The sequence below is a fragment of the Artemia sp. Qi Xiang Cuo genome, chromosome 17 (genome assembly GCF_049724085.1).
Source record: "Artemia sp. Qi Xiang Cuo chromosome 17, ASM4972408v1, whole genome shotgun sequence".
Lineage (NCBI taxonomy): Eukaryota > Metazoa > Arthropoda > Branchiopoda > Anostraca > Artemiidae > Artemia > Artemia sp. Qi Xiang Cuo.
The window spans coordinates 37,808,551-37,835,207 of record NC_142810.1 but is presented as its reverse complement, the minus strand read 5'-3'; the positions used below and the strand labels follow the sequence as shown (position 1 = coordinate 37,835,207).

General features: G+C 34.7%; 1 protein-coding gene across 3 annotated transcripts in view; it reads right to left on the bottom strand.

The window, feature by feature from the left end:
• Positions 1-26,657, bottom strand: part of Pka-R1 (protein kinase, cAMP-dependent, regulatory subunit type 1) — a 185,577-nt gene that overhangs the window by 68,272 nt on the left and 90,648 nt on the right. For all 3 annotated transcript variants that reach the window (XM_089103735.1, XM_089103733.1, XM_089103734.1), the window contains one exon: positions 23,983-24,183. In XM_089103735.1, coding sequence (XP_088959861.1) covers positions 23,983-24,183 — 201 coding nt within the window. The remainder of the gene's footprint in view (positions 1-23,982; positions 24,184-26,657) is intronic.

Here is a 26,657-nt window from a genome sequence, read left to right as displayed (position 1 = left end):
AACTAAGTCCGATGTATGCAATGGTTTGTTATTTCAATGATCGTCCTTTAATGTAACAGCAACCCGGATCAATTAACATGGGTTAGAGGTTGTTCTTTACTATAAAATTTTAATGCTATATTATTTTCAAGGATATCAAAAAGAATTTGACATAATTCAATATCCGTCGGATAGAGCTTGCAGATATCAGGGTGACATTGCCAAGTAACCTGCTGCCCAATTTTTGGTTTTGAATGTTTACTCAGATGGTTATAGGTGACTTCAGCCATCATAATTTCCTTGTCAGATCTAGATTCAGAGCATTTTTCAATAGTTGTCTCGTACTTTTCAGGACAGTTTGTTCCACTTCACAGAGAATTTTTTGCCAAATATTCAGTAGAACTAAAAGAACTGTTTAAAACACAGTTAGAAATGCTTTTTTCTTGAGTCGGTGTTCCAGGAATTTGTTCTAAATCATTAGTCTTACAAACACATATACTAATAACCCTAACAGGCTCGTTTTCGCCATAATTGAAAAACATTGCTTTTCCTTCGCTGTTGATAGGTATGCTTGTATATATATTTTTATTGCTGCTACATAAACTGCAATTGCTCCTTCCAAAATTAATATACGAATTTTCAAAGAAGTACACCTCCGTATATTCACTGTGTTGTCGAACATTTTCCATTGCATCTATAAACTCTTCCGCAGTTGCCAATCCATACCTTGGAAGCTTTTCATTAAACTGACAACATTTCTTTTGGATATTACTATGAAGCTTTGCCAAAGAATTTCTAGCCGAGTTTTCAACAGCATCCGCTCTTTCAAAGAGAATTTTAATCTGTAATTTTGAATACTTTTCGTGATCCTGGTAAAACATGCGTAAAATGTTTCTCAATTTACGAAGATCAGCCTGCATTTTTGCCATCTTCTTGTATTTCTGAATGAAATTTTTCCCTTTGTCCTTATGCGTTCTTCGGTACAACCTCGCAGAGAATTAAATTTTTTCATTATAGCTTTTGTCACCCCAGTATCTACCCATTATTCTGGTAGCAACTTTTTTCTTATGTTTGTTTCGGTAATCTTCATCATTATCATACCGTTCCTTGCTCTTTTGTCTAGCCTGCTCAATTGTTGCTTCTCTATAAAGTTTATCATTATGATAACTCTCCTTGATCTTTTGTCTAGCCTGCTCAATTCTTGCTTCTCTGTAATATTCATCATTATCGTACCGTTCCTTGCTCTTTTGTCTAGCCTGCACAATTGTTGCTTCTCTGTAATCTTCATCATTACCATACCGTTCCTTGATCTTTTGTTTGGCTGTCTCAATTTTTGCATGTCGATAATCTTCATCATTGTGATAACACATCTTGCTGTTTTGTTTTGCTCTCTCAATTATTACTTCTCGTTACGCCTGGTCGGTTGAATACCTTTGCTTTTTTCTTTTCAAGTTACTATCTCTGTTGTTTGTGTAGTACTGTTTTTTCAACTTGCGTGCAGCTTGCTTGATTGAAACCATTATGTAATTATGAATGAGAACATTTACAGTTCTGACGCTTCTTATATACTAATTATGACGTCACGGCGTAGATTTTATTTCATGATGACGTCATGGCACAATGATATTATTTCATGACGTCTTCGGAAACCACAACATAATATCGTGTTTTTCTATTCACGTCATAGCTCTAATATAAAGCTATGACGACATTCATGATTTATCTGGTAGGGTTTCAGACAAGGTAATTCTAATGATGTACTTTTGTTTTGATCTGACTCTATTTTTAGGAGTTTTGTTATATTTATTAGCATTGGATTGATCGTCTCTTACTAGGTTGCTAGCTACTGCTACTACCCAGATTCACATATATATTATTTATGAGAGGCAGCCTGGCCGAGTGGTCCAAGGCACTGGTTAGCCACCAGTCTCTTCGGAGGCGTGGGTTCAAATCTTACCGCTGGTATACGATTATGTTTGAAATACTGCAGTGTGAACAGACATCAAAAATGCAGTTTTTGGTGGAAAAATTCATTCACTTTTAGAAATAATTTATTTAAGTTACGAAAGGTTATTAACCCAATCAATTTCCTTTAAAATGAGCCATTGAACAACTCTATACGATGTTCCAGTGCCAAGCTATCTCTGGATACAAAAGAAAAAAAGAAAAAATATCCCGTTTAGGCAGAATGTTGTAGTAGCTGCCACTTTTCTTGATTTTCAAGCCAATATATTTCCCTTGCTGTTCAAGCCAAGGGACAGAAAGTTTCCTATACAGGGGTTTCGGACAAGGCGGTTCTAATGGTGTACTTTTTGTTTTGATCTGACTCCTCTGTTAGGAACTATGGGTTTTTATATTTCTTAACATTGGACGTGATCGTCTCTTACTAGGTTGCTAGCTACCGCTGCAACCCGGATTTTACTGTAATACTGTAATGGTTTGTTCTTTACTAGGTTTCAGCCATCTCTACGGCCATGATACTGATGGAAATTACATAATATATATTTATGTTTCAGTTAACATGGGCTAGGTCTCGTTCTTTATTGTAAAATTACTCTAACATTCTAAATATTTTTGCAGTTTACAGAGTTTTGCGCTTTTTTATCATACCTTTTGCATTGTAATAATATAAATACTCTAATCTTAACTATAGTAAAATTGCCTATGCAAGTTAGTATAGGGAAGAGTTCGATCTTTATTATATCTGTGGAAAAGAAAGAAAAAAAAATATCCCGTTTAGGCAGAATATTGTAGTAGCTGCCGCTTTTCTTGATTTTCTAGCCAATATATTTCCCTTGCTGTTCAAGCCAAGGGACAGAAAGTTTCCTATACAGGGGTTTCGGACAAGGCGGTTCTAATGGTGTACTTTGTTTTGATCTGACTCCTTTGTTAGGAACTATGGGTTTTTATATTTCTTAACATTGGACGTGATCGTCTCTTACTAGGTTGCTAGCTACCGCTGCAACCCGGATGAACAACTATCTACGATGTTCCAGTGCCAAGCTATCTCTGGAAACAAAGAAAATAAAAATAAAAAAAAATATCCCGTTTAGGCAGAATGTTGTAGTAGCTTCTACTTTTCTTGATTTTCAAGCCAATATATTTCCCTTGCTGTTCAAGCCAAGGGACAGAAAGTTTACTATACAGGGGTTTCGGATAAGGCGGTTCTAATGGTGTACTTTTTGTTTTGGTCTGACTCCTTTTTTAGGAGCTATAGGTTTTTATATTTCTTAACATTGGACGTGATCGTCTCTTACTAGGTTGCTAGCTACCGCTGCAACCCGGATTTCAGCTTAAATTCGATGATCGAGCCTTTATGTAATGGTAGCAACTTTTTTCGGTAATCTTCATCATTGTGATAACACTCCTTAATCTTTGTATATCCTGCTAAATTGTTGCTTCTCTATAAAGTTTAGCATTTTGATAACGTTTCTTGATGTTTTGTTTGGCTGTCTCAGTATTCACATGTCTATAATCTTCATCATTGTGATAACGCTCCTTGATGTTTTGTTTGGCTGTCTCAATTTTCGCATGTCTATAATCTTCATCATTGTGATAACGCTCCTTGATGTTTTGTTTGGCTGTCTCAATTTTCGCATGTCTAAAATCTTCATCATTGTGATAACACATCTTGCTGTTTTGTTTGATTACTTATCGATACGCCTGGTCGGTTGAATACCTTTGCTTTTTTCTTTTCGAGATATTATCTCTGTTTTTTTTTTGTAGTACTGTTTTTTTAACTTGCGTGCAGCTTGCTTTGATCTAACCATTATGTATTCATAAATGAGACTATTTAAAGTTTTGACGTTTCTTATATAGTAATTATGACGTCACGGCGAAATGATTTTATTTCATGACGTCATTGCACAATGGTATTATTTCATGACGTCTTCAGAAACAACAATATAATTCGTGTTTTCTATTCACGTCATAGCTCTAATATAAAACTATGATGACATTCATTATTTATCTAGTAGGGTGTTCAGACAAGGTAGTTCTAATGATGTACTTTTGTTTTGATCTGACTCTATTTTTAGGAGTTTTGGGTTTTTATATTTCTTAGCATTGGACTGATCGTCTCTTACTAGGTTGCTAGCTACTGCTGCAACCCAAATTCACATATATATTTATTTATGAGAGGCAGCCTGGCCGAGTGGTCCAAGGCACTGGTGTTAGCCACCACTCTCTTCGGAGGCGTGGGTTCAAATCTTACCGCTGGTATTATGTTTGAAAGACTGCAGTGTGAAAAGACATCAAAAATGAAGTTTTTGGTGGAAAAATTTTTTCTATTTTAGAAATAATTTATGTTAGTTACCATGGATTTGTAACCCAATTAATTTTCTTTAAAATGAGCCATTGAACAGCTATCTACGTTTTTCCAGTGCCAGGCTATCTCTGGAAACAAAGAAAAAAAAATATCCCGTTTAGGCAGAATGTTGTAGTAGCTGCCACTTTTCTTGATTTTCAAGTCTATATATTTCCCTTGCTGTTCAAGCCAAGAGACAGCAAGTTTACTATACAGGAGTTTCGGATAAGGCGGTTCTAATGGTGTACTTTTTGTTTTGATCTGATTCTATTTTTAGGAGCTATGGGTTATTGTATTTCTTAACATTGGACGTGATCGTCTCTTACTAGGTTGCTAGCTACCGCTGCAACCCCCCCCCCCCCCCGAAAAAAAAAAGAAAAGAAAAGAAAAGTCCATGACAACGTAAGAGCCCTATGGAAAAGAATGGACAAACCTTACCAAAACGACGCAATGCGAATTGAGATCTTGAATATTTAATATGTGATTCAAATACTACTATAAAAAAAGGCTGTTCCTCTGTTTAGTCTTATCAATTAACAAGTAAAACACACCAATAAGACGACAAAAAGAAAAGAAAAATACATGACAACGTAAGAGCGCCACAGCAAAGAATGAACAGACTATAACAAAATGATGCATTGCAAATGGAGCACTTGAACATTTAACGATCATGTGATTCAAATACTAATATAAAAAAGGGCTGTTCCTCTGTTCAGCCTAATCAATTAACAAGGAAAAACACCAATAAGGAGAAAAAAAGAAAAGAAATGTCCATGACAACGTAAGAGCCCTAGGGCAAAGAATGGACAAACCTTACCAAAACGACGCATTGCGAATTGAGATCTTGAATATTTAATATGTGATTCAAATACTACTATAAAAAAGGCTGTCCCTCTGTTTAGTCTAATCAATTAACAAGGAAAAACACCAATAAGACGAAAAAAGAAAAGAAAAATACATGACAACGTAAGAGCGCCACAGACAAGAATGAACAGACTATAACAAAATGATGCATTGCAAATGGAGCACTTGAATATTTAACGATTATGTGATTCAAATACTACTATAAAAAAGGCTGTTCCTCTGTTTAGTCTTATCAATTAACAAGGAAAAAACCAATAAGACGAAAAAAAGAAAAGAAAAATACATGACAACGTAAGAGCGCCACAGCAAAGAACGAACAGACTATAACAAAATGATGCATTGCAAATGGAGCACTTGAATATTTAACGATTATGTGATTCAAATACTACTATAAAAAAGGCTCTTCCTCTGTTTAGTTTTATCAATTAACAAGGAAAACACACCAATAAGACGACAAAAAGAAAAGAAAAATACATGACAACGTAAGAGTGCCACAGCAAAGAATGAACAGACTATAACAAAATGATGCATTGCAAATGGAGCACTTGAATATTTAACGATTATGTGATTCAAATACTACTATAAAAAAGGCTGTTCCTCTATTTAGTCTTATCAATTAACAATGAAAACACCAATAAGACGACAAAAAGAAAAGAAAAATACATGACAACGTAAGAGCGCCACAGCAAAGAATGAACAGACTATAACAAAATGATGCATTGCAAATGGATCACTTGAATATTTAACGATCATGTGATTCAAATACTAATATAAAAAAGGGCTGTTCCTCTGTTCAGCCTAATCAATTAACAAGGAAAAACACCAATAAGGAGAAAAAAAGAAAAGAAATGTCCATGACAACGTAAGAGCCCTATGGCAAAGAATGGACAAACCTTACCAAAACGACGCATTGCGAATTGAGATCTTGAATATTTAATATGTGATTCAAATACTACTATAAAAAAGGCTGTCCCTCTGTTTAGTCTAATCAATTAACAAGGAAAAACACCAATAAGACGAAAAAAGAAAAGAAAAATACATGACAACGTAAGAGCGCCACAGACAAGAATGAACAGACTATAAGAAAATGATGCATTGCAAATGGAGCACTTGAATATTTAACGATTATGTGATTCAAATACTACTATAAAAAAGGCTGTTCCTCTATTTAGTCTTATCAATTAACAAGGAAAAAACCAATAAGACGACAAAAAGAAAAGAAAAATACATGACAACGTAAGAGCGCCACAGCAAAGAAAGAACAGACTATAACAAAATGATGCATTGCAAATGGAGCACTTGAATATTTAACTATTATGTGATTCAAATACTACTATAAAAAAGGCTCTTCCTCTTTTTAGTATTATCAATTAACAATGAAAACACACCAATAAGACGACAAAAAGAAAAGAAAAATACATGACAACGTAAGAGTGCCACAGCAAAGAATGAACAGACTATAACAAAATGATGCATTGCAAATGGATCACTTGAACATTTAACGATTATGTGATTCAAATACTACTATAAAAAAGGCTCTTCCTCTATTTAGTCTTATCAATTAACAAGGAAAAAACCAATAAGACGACAAAAAGAAAAGAAAAATACATGACAACGTAAGAGCGCCACAGCAAAGAACGAACAGACTATAAAAAAATGATGCATTGCAAATGGAGCACTTGAATATTTAACGATTATGTGATTCAAATACTACTATAAAAAAGGCTCTTCCTCTGTTTAGTATTATCAATTAACAAGGAAAACACACCAATAAGACGACAAAAAGAAAAGAAAAATACATGACAACGTAAGAGTGCCACAGCAAAGAACGAACAGACTATAAGAAAATGATGCATTGCAAATGGAGCACTTGAATATTTAACGATTATGTGATTCAAATACTACTATAAAAAAGGCTGTTCCTCTGTTTAGTCTTATCAATTAACAAGTAAAAAACCAATAAGACGACAAAAAGAAAAGAAAAATACATGACAACGTAAGAGCGCCACAGCAAAGAACGAACAGACTATAACAAAATGATGCATTGCAAATGGAGCACTTGAATATTTAACGATTATGTGATTCAAATACTACTATAAAAAAGGCTCTTCCTCTGTTTAGTATTATCAATTAACAAGGAAAACACACCAATAAGACGACAAAAAGAAAAGAAAAATACATGACAACGTAAGAGTGCCACAGCAAAGAATGAACAGACTATAACAAAATGATGCATTGCAAATGGAACACTTGAATATTTAACGATTACGTGATTCAAATACTACTATAAAAAAGGCTGTTCCTCTGTTTAGTCTTATCAATTAACAAGGAAAACACACCAATAAGACGACAAAAAGAAAAGAAAAATACATGACAACGTAAGAGCGCCACAGCAAAGAATGAACAGACTATAACAAAATGATGCATTGCAAATGGAGCACTTGAACATTTAACGATTATGTGATTCAAATACTACTATAAAAAAGGCTCTTTCTCTGTTTAGTCTTATCAATTAACAAGGAAAACACACCAATAAGACGACAAAAAGAAAAGAAAAATACATGACAACGTAAGAGCGCCACAGCAAAGAATGAACAGACTATAACAAAATGATGAATTGCAAATGAAGCACTTGAATATTTAACGATTATGTGATTAAAATACTACTATAAAAAAGGCTGTTTCTCTGTTTAGTCTCATCAATTAACAAGTAAAAAACACCAATAAGACTAAAAAAAGAAAAGAGAAATACATGACAACGTAAGAGCGCCACGGCAAAGTATGAACAGACTATAACAAAGTGATGTATTGCAAATGAAGCACTTGAACATTTAACGATTATGTGGTTCAAATACTACTATAAAAAAAGCTCTTCCTCTGTCTAGTCTTATCAATTAACAAGGAAAACACACCAATAAGACGACAAAAAGAAAAGAAAAATATATGACAACGTAAGAGCGCCACAGCAAAGAACGAACAGACTATAAGAAAATGATGCATTGCAAATGGAGCACTTGAATATTTAACGATTATGTTATTCAAATAATACTATAAAAAAGGCTGTTCCTCTGTTTAGTCTTATCAATTAACAATGAAAACACCAATAAGACGACAAAAAGAAAAGAAAAATACATGACAACGTAAGAGCGCCACAGCAAAGAATGAACAGACTATAACAAAATGATGCATTGCAAATGGAGCACTTGAATATTTAACGATTATGTGATTCAAATACTACTATAAAAAAAGCTGTTCCTCTGTATAGTCTTATCAATTAACAAGGAAAACACCAATAAGACGACAAAAAGAAAAGAAAAATACATGACAACGTAAGAGCGCCACAGCAAAGAATGAACAGACTATAAAAAAATGATGCATTGCAAATGGAGCACTTGAATATTTAAAGATTATGTAATTCAAATACTACTATAAAAAAGGCTGTTCCTCTGTTTAGTCTTATCAATTAACAAGGAAAACACACCAAAGAGACGACAAAAAGAAAAGAAAAATACATGACAACGTAAGAGCGCCACAGCAAAGAATGAACAGACTATAACAAAATGATGAATTGTAAATGGAACACTTGAGTATTTAACGATTATGTGATTCAAATACTACTATAAAAAAGGCTGTTCCTCTGTTTAGTCTTATCAATTAACAAGGAAAACACACCAATAAGACGACAAAAAGAAAAGAAAAATACATGACAACGTAAGAGCGCCACAGCAAAGAACGAACAGACTATAACAAAATGATGCATTGCAAATGGAGCACTTGAATATTTAACGATTATGTGATTCAAATACTACTATAAAAAAGGCTGTTCCTCTGTTTAGTCTTATCAATTAACAAGGAAAACAAACCAATAAGACGACAAAAAGAAAAGAAAATACATGACAACGTAAGAGCGCCACAGCAAAGAATGAACAGACTATAACAAAATGATGCATTGCAAATGGAGCACTTCAATATTTACCGATTATGTGATTCAAATACTACTATAAAAAAAGCTGCTCCTCTGTTTAGTCTTATCAATTAACAAGAAAAACACACCAATAAGACGACAAAAAGAAAAGAAAAATACATGACAACGAAAGAGCACCACAGCAAAGAAAGAACAGACTATAACAAAATGATGCATTGCAAATGGAGCACTTGAATATTTAACGATTATGTGATTCAAATACTACTATAAAAAAGGCTGTTCCTCTGTTTAGTCTTATCAATTAACAAGGAAAACACACCAATAATACGACAAAAAGAAAAGAAAAATACATGACAACGTAAGAGCTCCACAGCAAAGAACGAACAGACTATAACAAAATGATGCATTGCAAATGGAGCACTTGAATATTTAACGATTATGTGATTCAAATACTACTATAAAAAAGGGCTGTTCCTCTGTTCAGCCTAATCAATTAACAAGGAAAAACACCAATAAGGAGAAAAAAAGAAAAGAAATGTCCATGACAACGTAAGAGCCCTATGGCAAAGAATGGACAAACCTTACCAAAACGACGCATTGCGAATTGAGATCTTGAATATTTAATATGTGATTCAAATACTACTATAAAAAAAGGCTGTTCCTCTGTTTAGTCTTATCAATTAACAAGGAAAACACACCAATAAGACGACAAAAAGAAAAGAAAAATACATGACAACGTAAGAGCGCCACAGCAAAGAACGAACAGACTATAACAAAATGATGCATTGCAAATGGAGCACTTGAATATTTAACTATTTTGTGATTCAAATACTACTATAAAAAAGGCTGTTCCTCTGTTTAGTCTTATCAATTAACAAGGAAAACACACCAATAAGACGACAAAAAGAAAAGAAAAATACATGACAACGTAAGAGCGCCACAGCAAAGAACGAACAGACTATAACAAAATGATGCATTGCAAATGGAGCACTTGAATATTTAACGATTATGTGATTCAAATACTACTATAAAAAAGGGCTGTTCCTCTGTTCAGCCTAATCAATTAACAAGGAAAAACACCAATAAGGAGAAAAAAGAAAAGAAATGTCCATGACAACGTAAGAGCCCTATGGCAAAGAATGGACAAACCTTACCAAAACGACGCATTGCGAATTGAGATCTTGAATATTTAATATGTGATTCAAATACTACTATAAAAAAGGCTGTCCCTCTGTTTAGTCTAATCAATTAACAAGGAAAAACACCAATAAGACGAAAAAAGAAAAGGAAAATACATGACAACGTAAGAGCGCCACAGACAAGAATGAACAGACTATAACAAAATGATGCATTGCAAATGGAGCACTTGAATATTTAACGATTATGTGTTTCAAATACTACTATAAAAAAGGCTGTTCCTCTGTTTAGTCTTATCAATTAACAAGGAAAACACCAATAAGACGACAAAAAGAAAAGAAAAATACATGACAACGTAAGAGCGCCACAGCAAAGAACGAACAGACTATAAAAAAATGATGCATTGCAAATGGAGCACTTGAATATTTAACGATTATGTGATTCAAATACTACTATAAAAAAGGCTCTTCCTCTGTTTAGTATTATCAATTAACAAGGAAAACACACCAATAAGACGACAAAAAGAAAAGAAAAATACATGACAACGTAAGAGTGCCACAGCAAAGAATGAACAGACTATAACAAAATGATGCATTGCAAATGGAACACTTGAATATTTAACGATTACGTGATTCAAATACTACTATAAAAAAGGCTGTTCCTCTGTTTAGTCTTATCAATTAACAAGGAAAACACACCAATAAGACGACAAAAAGAAAAGAAAAATACATGACAACGTAAGAGCGCCACAGCAAAGAATGAACAGACTATAACAAAATGATGCATTGCAAATGGAGCACTTGAACATTTAACGATTATGTGATTCAAATACTACTATAAAAAAGGCTCTTCCTCTGTTTAGTCTTATCAATTAACAAGGAAAACACCAATAAGACGACAAAAAGAAAAGAAAAATACATGACAACGTAAGAGCGCCACAGCAAAGAATGAACAGACTATAACAAAATGATGTATTGCAAATGAAGCACTTGAATATTTAACGATTATGTGATTCAAATACTACTATAAAAAAGGCTGTTCCTCTGTTTAGTCTTATCAATTAACAAGGAAAACACACCAATAAGACGACAAAAAGAAAAGAAAAATACATGACAACGTAAGAGCGCCACAGCAAAGAATGAACAGACTATAACAAAATGATGCATTGCAAATGGAGCACTTGAATATTTAACGATTATGTGATTCAAATACTACTATAAAAAAGGCTGTTCCTCTGTCTAGTCTTATCAATTAACAAGGAAAACACACCAATAAGACGACAAAAAGAAAAGAAAAATATATGACAACGTAAGAGCGCCACAGCAAAGAACGAACAGACTATAAGAAAATGATGCATTGCAAATGGAGCACTTGAATATTTAACGATTATGTGATTCAAATACTACTATAAAAAAGGCTGTTCCTCTATTTAGTCTTATCAATTAACAAGGAAAACACCAATAAGACGACAAAAAGAAAAGAAAAATACATGACAACGTAAGAGCGCCACAGCAAAGAAAGAACAGACTATAACAAAATGATGCATTGCAAATGGAGCACTTGAATATTTAACGATTATGTGATTCAAATACTACTATAAAAAACGCTGTTCCTCTGTATAGTCTTATCAATTAACAAGGAAAACACCAATAAGACGACAAAAAGAAAAGAAAAATACATGACAACGTAAGAGCGCCACAGCAAAGAATGAACAGACTATAACAAAATGATGCATTGCAAATAGAGCACTTGAATATTTAAAGATTATGTAATTCAAATACTACTATAAAAAAGTCTGTTCCTCTGTTTAGTCTTATCAATTAACAAGGAAAACACACCAATAAGACGACAAAAAGAAAAGAAAAATACATGACAACGTAAGAGCGCCACAGCAAAGAACGAACAGACTGTAACAATATGATGCATTGCAAATGGAGCAATTGAATATTTAACGATTATGTGATTCTAATACTACTATAAAAAATGATGTTTCTCTGTTTAGTCTCATCAATTAAAAAGGAAAACACACCAATAAGACGACAAAAAGAAAATAGAAATACATGACAACGTAAGAGCGCCACAGCAAAGAATGAACAGACTATAACAAAATGATGCATTGCAAATGGAGCACTTCAATATTTACCGATTATGTGATTCAAATACTACTATAAAAAAAGCTGCTCCTCTGTTTAGTCTTATCAATTAACAAGAAAAACACACCAATAATACGACAAAAAGAAAAGAAAAATACATGACAACGAAAGAGCACCACAGCAAAGAATGAACAGACTATAACAAAATGATGCATTGCAAATGGAGCACTTGAATATTTAACGATTATGTGATTCAAATACTACTATAAAAAAGGCTGTTCCTCTGTTCAGCCTAATCAATTAACAAGGAAAAACACCAATAAGGAGAAAAAAAGAAAAGAAAAGTCCATGACAACGTAAGAGCCCTATGGCAAAGAATGGACAAACCTTACCAAAACGACGCATTGCGAATTGAGATCTTGAATATTTAATGTGATTCAAATACTACTATAAAAAAGGCTGTTCCTCTGTTTAGTCTCATCAATTAACAAGGAAAAACACCAATAAGACGAAAAAAAGAAAAGAAAAATACATGACAACGTAAGAGCGCCACAGCAAAGAATGAACAGACTATAACAAAATGATGCATTGCAAATGGAGCACTTGAATATTTAACTATTATGTGATTCAAATACTACTATAAAAAAGGCTGTTCCTCTGTTTAGTCTCATCAATTAACAAGGAAAACACACCAATAAGACGACAAAAAGAAAAGAAAAATACATGACAACGTAAGAGCGCCACAGCAAAGTATGAACAGACTATAACAAACTGATGCATTGCAAATGAAGCACTTGAATATTTAACGATTATGTGGTTCAAATACTACTATAAAAAAGGCTGTTCCTCTGTTTAGTCTCATCAATTAACAATGAAAACACACCAATAAGACGACAAAAAGAAAAGAAAAATACATGACAACGTAAGAGCGCCACAGCAAAGAACGAACAGACTGTAACAAAATGATGCATTGCAAATGGAGCACTTGAATATTTAACGATTATGTGATTCAAATACTACTATAAAAAAGGCTGTTCCTCTGTTTAGTCTTATCAATTAACAAGGAAAACACACCAATAAGACGACAAAAAGAAAAGAAAAATACATGACAACGTAAGAGCGCCACAGCAAAGAACGAACAGACTCTAACAAAATGATGCATTGCAAATGGAGCACTTGAATATTTAACGATTATGTGGTTCAAATACTACTATAAAAAAGGCTGTTCCTCTGTTTAGTCTTATCAATTAACAAGGAAAACACACCAATAAGACGACAAAAAGAAAAGAAAAATACATGACAACGTAAGAGCGCCACAGCAAAGAACGAACAGACTATAACAAAATGATGCATTGCAAATGGAGCACTTGAATATTTAACGATTATGTGATTCAAATACTACTATAAAAAAGGCTGTTCCTCTGTTTAGTCTTATCAATTAACAAGGAAAACACACCAATAAGACGACAAAAAAAAAGAAAAATACATGACAACGTAAGAGCGCCACAGCAAAGAATGAACAGACTATAACAAAGTGATGCATTGCAAATGGAGCACTTGAATATTTAACGATTATGTGATACAAATACTACTATAAAAAAGGGCTGTTCCTCTGTTCAGCCTAATCAATTAACAAGGAAAAACACCAATAAGGAGAAAAAAAGAAAAAAAAAAGTCCATGACAACGTAGGAGCCCTATGGCAAAGAATGGACAAACCTTACCAAAACGACGCATTGCGAATTGAGATCTTGAATATTTAATGTGATTCAAATACTACTATAAAAAAAGGCTGTTCCTCTGTTTAGTCTAATCAATTAACAAGGAAAAACACCAATAAGACGAAAAAAAGAAAAGAAAAATACATGACAACGTAAGAGCGCCACAGCAAAGAATGAACAGACTGTAAAAAAATGATGCATTGCAAATGGAGCACTTGAATATTTAACGATTATGTGATTCAAATACTACTATAAAAAAGGCTGTTCCTCTGTTTAGTCTAATCAATTAACAATGAAAACACACCAATAAGACGACAAAAAGAAAAGAAAAATACATGACAACGTAAGAGCGCCACGGCAAAGAATGAACAGACTATAACAAAATGATGCATTGCAAATGGAGCACTTGAATATTTAACGATTATGTGATTCAAATACTACTATAAAAAAGGCTGTTCCTCTGTTTAGTCTCATCAATTAACAAGGAAAACACACCAATAAGACGACAAAAAGAAAAGAAAAATACATGACAACGTAAGAGCGCCACAGCAAAGAAAGAACAGACTGTAACAAAATGATGCATTGCAAATGGAGCACTTGAATATTTAACGATTATGTGGTTCAAATACTACTATAAAAAAGGCTGTTCCTCTGTTTAGTCTTATCAATTAACAAGGAAAACACACCAATAAGACGACAAAAAGAAAAGAGAAATACATGACAACGTAAGAGCGCCACAGCAAAGAATGAACAGACTATAACAAAATGATGCATTGCAAATGGAGCACTTGAATATTTAACGATTATGTGGTTCAAATACTACTATAAAAAAGGCTGTTACTCTGTTTAGTCTTATAAATTAACAAGGAAAAAACACCAATAAGACGACAAAAAGAAAAGATAAATACATGACAACGTAAGAGCGCCACAGCAAAGAATGAACAGACTATAACAAAATGATGCATTGCAAATGGAGCACTTGAATATTTAACGATCATGTGATTCAAATACTAATATAAAAAAGGGCTGTTCCTCTGTTCAGCCTAATCAATTAACAAGTAAAAACACCAATAAGGAGAAAAAAAGAAAAGAAAAGTCCATGACAACGTAAGAGCCCTATGGCAAAGAATGGACAAACCTTACCAAAACGACGCATTGCGAATTGAGATCTTGAATATTTAATATGTGATTCAAATACCATTATAAAAAAAGGCTGTTCCTCTGTTTAGTCTAATCAATTAACAAGGAAAAACACCAATAAGACGAAAAAAAGAAAAGAAAATACATGACAACGTAAGAGCGCCACAGCAAAGAATGAACAGACTATAACAAAATGATGCACTGCAAATGGAGCACTTGAATATTTAACGATTAGGTGATTCAAATAATACTATGGAAGGTTGTTCCTCTCTTCATTCTAATCAATTAATAAAGAAAAAAGACCAATAAGACAAAATAAAGAGAAAAGAAAAATCCATGGCAACGTAAGAGCACTATAGCAAAGAATGAACTCAGGTCAAATAATGACTAAAACTAGAGAACAAAGTAATTCCCTTGGTCTATGCATTAAATTGATGCACAATAATCATACCACTGCGCCATTATAGAACTAAAGTGAAAGGATTTGAAACTTATACAGGCATTTGGGAATATAGAAGGTCACGAAAGTAATGATTCCCCTTAATAGCCCCTCTCTGTATGTCCTCAGTTCTAGGCTCAACTGTAACATTAAAAATCAACCATTTGGGGAGTTAAAGGCAGTCTATTCTAAATGAGGTAAGACAAGAGATTTACATTAAACTAACTCAAACATCTTTTCCAAGTTAAAAGGCAAAATTAACACTTATTACGGCGCCAGAAAGATGGCATTTGAATTTGGAACCACTTTGAAAACAGATACTTAGACAACCTATCGGACAGAGAAACGAGTGAATAATGAAATACAACGAGTTTACTATCACTGACCCACCATATGGTGGCTTAAAATTCTTCTGCAGGATACTTGAATCGCATGCACTAGACCAGTGGTCGGCAAACTTATTAGCCAAAGAGCCAAATATGAACATTACAATAATTAAAAAAAAATTCCACTAAATTAGTAGTATTCCACTAAATTAGTAGTAAATTAAATAAAACTAAATTTCGTACTCAATAAATATTTATTGATGCAAACAATATGCTTGCATCTCCTTGGAAAGTTTGAGTAAGTCAGATTTGTATGTTGTTGTTTTGAATTTTTAGCATGATTCCATGTTCTCATCAATAAGACGACGTCTTAGTTTACTCTTGATAATGTTCTTGCTTGAAAAACACTGTTATCATATATATATAAAACCGAAAAGGGAAAGAACAGCAAACGCGAGCTTTTTTAGCTGATCGTAAGAGTCAGGAATACTATTCCAAGCATTGGAAATGATCATGTCTTCCTTCTTCAGGTCATTCAAAGCAGACCATGTGTGTTGTGAGATCATATTTTTTTTTCTTCTGTAATATTTCCAATTCAAGGCAAAGACGTTTGAATTTGGAGCGTCATATCTCCTTGTTTTATAAATCCAGCAACAATATTTCAAAGCTACCAATCAAAGCTACCGAAGCTACCATTCCTGAAACTTGCTGAGAAACTTTTCCCTCATATTTCAAATTATTGTTTTAGATGCAAGTCTTTTGTTTTTTATTGAACTTTCAGCCAAATCTTTAATTCCAGCACTTTATTATTCAATGGAATTATAATGATATATATTAATTAAAATTCTGACTTAAAGGGAAGAAAATAGTCTGTAAGAAATGTGAGATTTGAAAAATGTTTCTTCAAAAAATATACGCAACGATTCTTTCAACTTGTAATACCGCTTATTATAATACACACAGTTTAATCCGCTTGAGACTTGTAGGGGTTTTAACGCTTGAAATTAAAACGCCTGGAAGGGTCTAGCGAAAGTATTTTTGGTATTTCCTCCACTTCGGGATTGTTCCAAAGTCAAACTGATCGCTGATGAAGCTTTGAAGACACTATTAACCCCCTATACGTCTCCCGGTGAAGGTAATCAGTGCGAGCGAAGTTCTAATGAATTACTCTCACCAACTCAATTTTGGCAAGGGTCGGATTGAAAGCTGAAACTGCTAGGTCAGAAAACTTCTGTAGAGACTGAGACGGTTCCGTGGGATCGTCACCACGGGATGATAACTTATAAAACGATGTTCAGAGGCGGTTAAGTTGAGTAATATGAGGGTATGGCACCCAGCAGAAAAGAAAACAAGTAAAGTCAATCCACGGGTCTGGTGAATTGAAACTTAAAAACAAAATTCAATCTTCGAATATTATAACTCGAAATGGCTATGAAAAACTGAACAAAATAGCTACCTCAGCTATGCTGTAGTAATTCAAAAGTTTGTACGTTATATATTGAGAACTTGCCGTTTATTAAAAAGCATTTTGTTGCATTAACTGTTGATTGTGTATACACAGACACGTTTTAACTATTGCAGGCAAGCTGTTAAATCAGTGCAGAATAAAAAATCAGTTGTGCTTTCGATCAGTGCAGAATGTTGTCCGTTTTTTCAATGGTTAAATAATAAATTATCAAACTTCTTTAATATATCTAAGTAAATTAGTGTATTAAATCGAATATTCTTTGGAGAATATTATTTAGGATTCCGATTTATAGAGACTTAGCTTACACTGAGTTAGAAGAGGTCATCATCGGCAATTAATACTTTGAAGTTGATACTATAGGAGAGTGTTCTAACCTTATTTGAGAAACTTCACTTGAAATTAATGCAAGAAAGTGAAACCATGGAATCTAATCGGAGAAGTAATTTCTTTTGAATTAATTTCCACGAATTTATTGATTTGATCAGTCACTTAAACACGCAGAATCAATTCTAAAGCTTGCCTTACGTAGTTTAAATATTTTGTTACAATAGAACACACCTTTAAACTAATTCAAGACTTCGCCAAAAATCTTTTGTCGAAGAAGGATATTCGAGCCACGTGAATTACACAAATCGATTTGTATAATTGTGTCGTGAGTCTTGGGAGCTTACAGTTAAACATATTACCAAGAGATATCTGAATTTCAGATGCCAGGTGAGGCTGAAAACGCCTGGTCTTACTACAAGTACAAGTAAGCACAAATAGATCTGATTTGTATTTCTTTTCCTTCAAGATGTAGAGTAGTAAGCCAAGAACATAGCAGTGACATTATGTCACTGCCCTAAGTATACCTGTTTAGACTCCGTCTATCTGGTATCGGAGTCCATGCAATCACATTATAGAAGCCAAGAGTGGACTGACGTGTCACACATGTGTTATTCATTTTTTCTTCACGCCACTTCGTATAAGGACGACCGTAGAAGCTTGGTAGGGGACTGAATTGATCAGAAATTGAAAATTCTATTGCCCCCTTTCAGAGCCAAGAGAGTGAAAGACAATCGGTCCTCCTTCCATACCTTTTTTACCCCTGGGTAACTCTGTAGCCCCCTTTGGCATCGGGTCGCAAAATGTTTGCATAAAGGGAGAGAGAAGACAAATTTTCAGAGGCGTTTGCCACTTGGAAGCCCCATCTACTGCATTCTGCATTCTGGTATATAATAATGATACCATAACATAACTCATCACCTTTCTTTCAAAACCTTTTTTGAAGAAAAAAAATGTTTTAGTTAATAATAAAAAACCAGCCATCCATGTCTTAAATAGGATAATGAGTTCAAGGTCCATAAGTTCAAACCCACACATAATAAAACTGAAGATACAAAAACAGTGCAATTCCATGCCTGTTTGATAATCATAATTCTACCCATGTACCAAGGGAGAGGGGGTGAGGTTAGTTATAAGGACAGTTTCCATCCTAAAAATTTAAAAATAATGGCTTTAATAATTCCTTTTCTCCAATCTTCAAATCTTCCCTTCTTCAGAAAAAAATCTCCCCAGAAGGGTTGGACAAGGGTGAAAATGACACTTTTGTATTTTTTTTTCTCCCTTTCCTTTACTAGGAAGTAACTTTTGTTTACATGTGTCTACTGTGGACATCTATAGTTTTTCATTAATTATTTCTTTTCTTAGCATTTTGACTCAAAGTTTTAGTTTTTTCAACTTTTTTCTTCTTTTGCCAACTGAAGATCTAATTTGGCACTGAAGATGTCTACATCATACAAATCAATTTTATCTTGTCTCTTTATCTTTAAACAGTTAGTCGATAAAAAGTATACGGACCTCCCCATGTAAACAAACTTCTCAGTTTATATATATTTCGACGATAAACAGCATCAATTTAAATGGCAGAGAATCGGTGAGGGATTAAAAGTGTTACTTATCAGATAAGCATTTCTATAACAGACAAAGTTTACCACTTGATTTCAAGCCTATTTCGACATAATTCGAAACCAGAACTCGAGTTTCGAACCGAGGCACAACTAGAGGACCAAAAGGATGGTCCTTGAGCTCGAACTTCACTTGATTAGAACACGGCTCGAATTTAATTCAACTCTTCATTCGCTCCTATTTTTATGCACTGCCCTATTCTTTGGAAATACTCTCAAGAAACCACCTTAGTCAGGAGCTTTTCAACTTGGCAACGATGATGTTGCAAGAACGGGTTTTAGCGCCTTTGTGTTTTAGCCCCTCAGTGACCTTAGTCAGGAGCTTTTCAACTTGGCAACGATGATGTTGCAAGAACGTGTTTTAGCCCCTCAGTGACCTTTGTCAGGAGCCACCTTAGTCAAGAGCTTTTCAACTTGGCAACGATTATGTTGCAAGAACGTGTTTTAGCCCATCGGTGATTTGAACAAATACTCAGGTTTTTGATCATACTCTGGTGGATTCTCAATGCAAACTTAACTTTTGAAGGTAAATTAAAAACTAAAGAATTCTACATATTCGAAATCAGCCTAAAAAGTAGATTCTTTTATTCAATTATTTGAAAAAAACTACGTTTTCTAAAGATTTAAAGAGGCTGAGTTACAAGGTCGAACCTTAAAACGTACAGGGATTAGGAGGCACAGTTGGGGGGCTGCCGCCCCCCAAACCCTTCGAATTCGCAGCCTTTAAATAAAAAAAAAAGTTTTTTAAACTGAAAGTAAGGAGCGACATTAAATCTTAAAACGAACAGAAATTAGTCCGTATATGAAAGGGGCTGTGCCCTCCTCAACGCCTCGCTCTTTATGCTAAAGTTTGACTTTCTCACAACTCTTTTTTTTTAACAATAAAAACTTTAGCGTAAAGAGCGAGGCGTTGAGGAGGGCACAGCCCCTTTCATATACGGAATAATTTCTGTTCGTTTTAAGATTTAATGTTGCTCCTTACTTTCAGTTTAAAGAACTTTTTTTTTATTTAAAGGCTGCGAAAGCGGGAGGTTTGGGGGGCGGCAGCCCCCCAACTGTGCCTCCTAATCCCTGTACGTTTTAAGGTTCGACCTTGTAACTCAGCCTCTTTAAATCTTTAGAAAACGTAGTTTTTTTCAAATAATTTCTGCACGTTTTTGTACAGTTTATTACTTATTATTGCTTGACTAACTGTTTGCTGATCGTGTCAGGAGTTATTTAAAAAAGAAACTGAGTTTCTTTTTTAAACTTTAAATTCAGTATATAAATAATTTCCTCTGGCGGTGAATCGAACCCGGGTTTTCCGCCTGACAGTCAGGAGTCTTGACCACTGGACTAAAGATACATAATTATAATTATTTTTTAGTAAAGTGAATTTATTTTTTAAAGCAAGCAAATCCCCATAAAACTTGATATTTGGTTTTTGGAAAACAGGGAAGGAGTGATCAGATTGAGCTGAAATTTCGAGGATAAGCTCCCAGGAAAAGTTATCCTCTAAATTTCAGCCCGATCAGACAACGTTAAAGGGGGGTTGTGGTGGGAAAAATTAACATGGGCTATTATAGGAAAACGAGGTTTTTAGTAAATGTAAATTCGGGGGATAATTTTTTCGGTCTGAAAATATCAAAAGGCCCTAACAGGTCAAATTCTGCTTGGAATGAGTCCTCATTCACCCGGATCAGTTGCCAACTGTGGCATGTAGGCGTGGATAACAAAAAAAAAAAGAGAAATGAATTTTAAGTGGCGATATTTGGTTTTTTGAAAACAGGGAAGGAGTGATCGGATTGAGCTGAAATTTCGAGGACAAGCTCCCGGGCCCTAGGAAAGCTTAGCCTCTAAATTTCACCCCAATCGGACAACGTCAAAGGGGGGCTGTGGTGGGAGGGTCGAAACTTCCGGCCCAGTTTACCCCATGAAGACAAAGTCGGAGGAGGATCAAATTTTGCACGTTTCTTAGTTTGAGCTTGGGCTACAAAATGCGATCACCGCCGTCTCTCTGCGGCCTCTAGGACCTGAAATCGCTTAACATTGTGGTGGGTCGCCTCTTTATAGAGGCACAAGTGTGCCTCCTTGATAAAGTCGGAGGGGGGTGAAATTTTTCAAGTTTCTTAGTTTGAGCTTGGGCTACAAAATGCGATTACCGCTGTCTCTCTGCGACCGCTAGGACCGGAAATCGCTTGCGGGCTTTTATAGGAAAACGAGCCCGCGTTTTCGCGGGCTAGCACGCTTATAGCGGGTTCTTATAGGAAACCGAGGTTTTTCGTAAATGTAAATTCGGGGGATAATTTTTTCGGTCTGAAAATATAAAAATGCCCTAAGAGGTTGAATTCTGCTTTGAATAAGTCCTCATTCACCCGGATCCGGTGCCAACTGTGGCCTGTAGGCGTGGCTAAGAAAAAAAAAAGACATGATGAATTTTAACTGGCTATATTTGTTTTTTTGAAAACAGGGAAGGAGTGATCGGATTGAGCTGAAATTTCGAGGATAAGCTCCAGGGCCCTAGAAAAGCTTAACCTCTAAATTTCAGCCAAATCGGACAACGTTAAAGGGGGGTGTGGTGGGAGGGTCGAAACTTCCGGCCCAGTTTACCCCATGAAGATAAAGTCGGAGGAGGATGAAATTTTGCAAGTTTCTTAGTTTGAGCTTGGGCTACAAAATGCGATTACCGCCGTCTCTCTGCGACCTCTAGGACCTGAAATCACTTAACATTGTGGTGGGTCGCCTCTCTATAGAGGCACAAGTGTGCCTCCTTGATTTGGCTCAGACTCGACCACACCTAATTGGGGCTTAGACCAATTCCTGAAAGCTATTTATCTAGCTTAAAAGCTTTCCAGGATGGTGTCACTTATAGTGTCTTGACCGTAAACGTAAGTAGTTGTTCAGATAGATAGTTCCGTCATATTAAATAAATAAAAGGCACACTTTTAAAAATCCTTTGGGATATACAAAATTCATTAATTTTAAATCTACCAAAAGAGGAGAAGTGCCCCCAAAAAGGGATACAATCTTGATTAAAAATAAACACTTTGATATTCAACGTGTCTGAAAACTCTAGAGCTGAATTTCGATCTCCTTTCACGCAAAATTTCGTAGATTTCCTGAGAAGGATGATCAGGATGCGTGATTTTCTCTCTTTCTCTTTTTTTCACAGACGATCGCATACTCGAGTGGTCGTAAGTTATCAGGTGACGATTCACTCGAAAAAAAAAATGAAGTATAAACTATATGAGCCCTTTTTGAATGATTCGATTAATTTATTACAAAATCTAACAATAACAAATAATCGAATAACAAAGATATGGCGCAACAGAGAAGTGCCAATTTCTACCACAAAATAACAGTTCGGCAAAAATAGGGCAAAACACGGTTGAGCAAAAATTCTGAGACAGCCAATCTGTTCAGAGCTACCACAAAGATAATTTACAGCTTCTGTGTTTAAGAGGCATTAGTGCAGCAAGTTGATGTATGCGTCCCGACCAATATATCCATTCTATACAGAATAAACGGTTATTTATGGACAGCTTATTCTGTAATACTAAGATTTACAAAGTAGTGTCAAGTCCCAAGCCAGCTATCAGGGGGAACACAGATTAATTTTTTCTTAGAGTGGAAGAGTATGTTTCAGTCCAAATTTTAAAAAGATGCCTTGAAAAATCCCCTAGCATATGGGTCCGCTACATTATTAAGAAACGAAGTAAAAAAAAATAAAAAAAAATATGGGAGGTTATTTAAACAAAGATAGAGAGGGAATTTAACTCCTGAACTACCCTTCCTTGGAGGGGTGCATTTAGACCTGGCATGTTAAATGGGTTTTGATAGAGGGAGTGACAGCAGCCGTCGTAATTTAGATCGGTAGTTTTTAATAGAAAGCATCAAAGAATTGTGATAAAGCGTTGACATTCAGCACAAAAAGCGGAAATTTAATGAACGACAGACCTCCTTATATTGAGCAAAATATTAATTTGTAACATAAAAAATAACTAACTAAACTAGCCTTTATTCTTCATCCAGTATTTTACAAAAGCTAAAAATAAGTGGAAAGAACAGGGATCGAGGGATACGGCAGCCCCACTCATATTTAGGATAAACCTGACTATGTCTTAAAAAGTCAAAAGAAATAAAATACATTTATGTGTAGAATTTTTCCTATGAAATTAAACAACAACATTAAAACTTCAAGCAACTTAGAAGTCTACGCATGTGGGAGGCTGCAATATCACCAACCCCATTCGTCTCTTTTTTTCAATGCTCTAACACAGATGGAATGCTCTAACACAAGGACAGCAAGATATAAAGTATATATCCTTTTATCATATTGCTAAGAAAATGAAAGGGCCTTAAGACAAAGAGCTGTTAGTTTTACATTGGTTTTTAAGTTAGTTTAAGTTACTCTTTACTTTCATTTGTTTAAAGTAATATTTGTATACAACAGAAATTGATTTGCTGATCAGCAATTAAGAGCAACGCTATTGCAACATAATTATCCTTAAGATGCAATCTTTAATCTCCTTTAAAAAGACTTCCAACCGTTTTATAAGGGGAGAAAGGAAACTGCCAAGACTAATTATATCATCGCCATTACTGGCGTAAGAATAATTAGGATAAATAAGATAAGTAAGAACACTACAAGTCAACTTTACCTCAACTTCACCAGAGTCGATGACGTAAAAATTGTCACCTTCATCTCCTTGCTGGATAATTTTCTCTCCAGGTGACGCCGAGACTGAGAACATGGCGTCAAAAATGTCAGATCTTTCGTTTTCATCCAAATGACAAAATAAAACATTCTTGTCAATTGAACGGGCTAAGGCTTCCATGGTTTTGTAATCTTTTGGAACGATCTGCAAAAAGGGCATAAATTATTTTTACTTAAAAAGCATCGAATGAAAAGGAAAAAATAGAAACATAATAGTGGCTTCAATTCGAGGAGGGGGCATTTTCCTTCATCCCAGGATTCCCCCTAGATTGTGGAAAACAACCTTTATGGTATTTTCATTTGAAACAGCTTTTTTGGATATTTTCACGGAAAAAACCCCCTTCTCATATTTTAAAAATACATTCTTCAAAATTTTGAAAATAGCCCCTCTCCTTCTAGTTTCGGTGGATTAATGCCGGTGAAAAATAGATAGAGAAAAAGCAGGCAGCTGCAAGACAGTGAGTAAAAAAGCATGAGAAACAAGGAAGTGTAAAAACTGTCTAAGGGTTCATGATTGTATAACCCTATGAAACGATCTACAGAAACAAAGAGCGAACAGAAATCTAGTATCCAAGAAGAAATAATTGTGAATGATTCAAGAAAATACTATTTTACTTTATTTAATTTTGAGTGTCGGTGAGATGCTAGTCAACAGCTAATCTGAATACCATGACGTTTCTTATTTTTGTAGGCTAAAAAGCGGATTAGAGAAGTTTTCCCAGAGAGCAGATATAAGACCAGTCACCAACCACTTGGTGTTTGAATGTCCAAAAGAGAGCATGCGTTTTTCTCTCTCGTTTTTTGTCCAAAAGCGAGCGACTATATCTCATTGGTTCATGGTTGATCTCTTGGGGACCGCCTAGTAAAGAACTAACCCTAACCCATTGTAAGCAAAATCTAAAATCGCGTTAATAATAATAAAAAAAAAAAATGTCGAGCAAGGAAAAAACACCATTCAGAGATGACAACTATTATTTCGATTAATCTTAATTATAAAAGTCGTTGCGAAAATAAATTCATAGGAATTTCGAAAAATAGCCTGAAAACCCCCCAAAAATCATGTCGGATCAAAATAAAGGCTGTACTATCAGAATCACAATAGCCGAAAATCCTATTTAGGAGAATTACAGTCCCCTTGCAGAGCAACAAGGAAAATCACTTTCGCACAGGAAGCAGTAATGTGCCTCCATTTTTTCTTTCCTTCTTTTTTTCCTGTCACCGCATTTGAGACGCTGAAACATCATAAAGAGACGTTTAAGGGCTCATTTGAAAAGGAATTGCTATATGTAGTGCCTGTTATAAGCACAAAAACGTAATATTAAAATAAAATGTAATTTTTAACAAAAATTGCATCTTGATATACAAGATGTGACACACATCTTTTGAGAAGATAATCAAACAGTTCGTGGTAACGAACTGTAAGTAAGGAGCGACCCGGCTCAATGGTAACCGAAACTCTAAAAAACAGAATTTGATACCATTAGATACATCAAAAGAGTCAGATATTTTAATGCTGATTTAAAATATATAAGTTTCATCAAGTTTAGTCTTACCCATCAAAAGTTACGTGCCTGAGAAAATTTTCCTGATTTTCGAAAAAAAGGGGAAAGACCCCCTAAAAGTTATAGAACCTTAATGAAAATCACGCCATCATATTCAGAGTATCAGAGAACTCTACTGCAGAGGTTTCAAGCTCCTGTCTACAAAAATGTGGAATTTTGCATTTTTTGCCAGAAAAAAGATCACGGATGCGTATTTTTTTTTTTTTTTTTTTGTTTTATTTTTTTCCAGGGGTGATCGTATCGATCCGGTGGTCGTAGAATATCGTGGGAGGGCTCATTGGAACGGAAATTAAAAGTTCTAGTGCCCTTTTTAAGTGACCAAAAAAATGGAGGGCAACTAGGCCCCCTCCCACGCTTATTTTTTTCCCAAAGTCACCCGATCAAAATTTTGAGATACTCGTTTTGTTCAACATGGTCGAAAATATAATAACTAATGTCTTTGAGGATGACTTAATCCCCCGAAGTCCCCGGGGGGAGGGCTGAAAGTTATGAACTTTACCCGATGTTAACATATAGTATTGGTTATTGGGAAGTAAACAGACGGTTTCAGGGGGATTTTTTCTGGTAGTGGGGGGGAGGGGGTCGGGGGTTATGTAGGAGGATCTTTCCATGAAGGAAGTTTTCATGGGGGAAGGGACATTGCTATGAAGGGGGTGCCAGCATTATTTAAAAAAAAACGATAAAAAATTATATAAAAAAGTTTTCCAACTGAAATTAAGGAGCAACAACAAAACTTAAAACGACAGAAAAAATGACGTACATTATTGGGTTCACCCCCTAGTCAATACCTCGCTCTTTAAGCCAAAGATTTTTTAGTACTTTCATAAGAGCTATTTATTCTAATTAACAGAATTTGTGATTAAGAGGTCATTTTTAAAGAATTGGAACAAAAATCGGACTTTAGCTTAAAGAGCAAGGTATTAAATAGGGGGCGAACCCTCTAATATGCGTATTAAAAATATATGAATATAGAAGTTCGTTACGTAAGTTAATTCGTAAGTTACGTATATTTATTACTAATAAAACGTTCGTAAATACAATTAAACAAGTTTCGAGA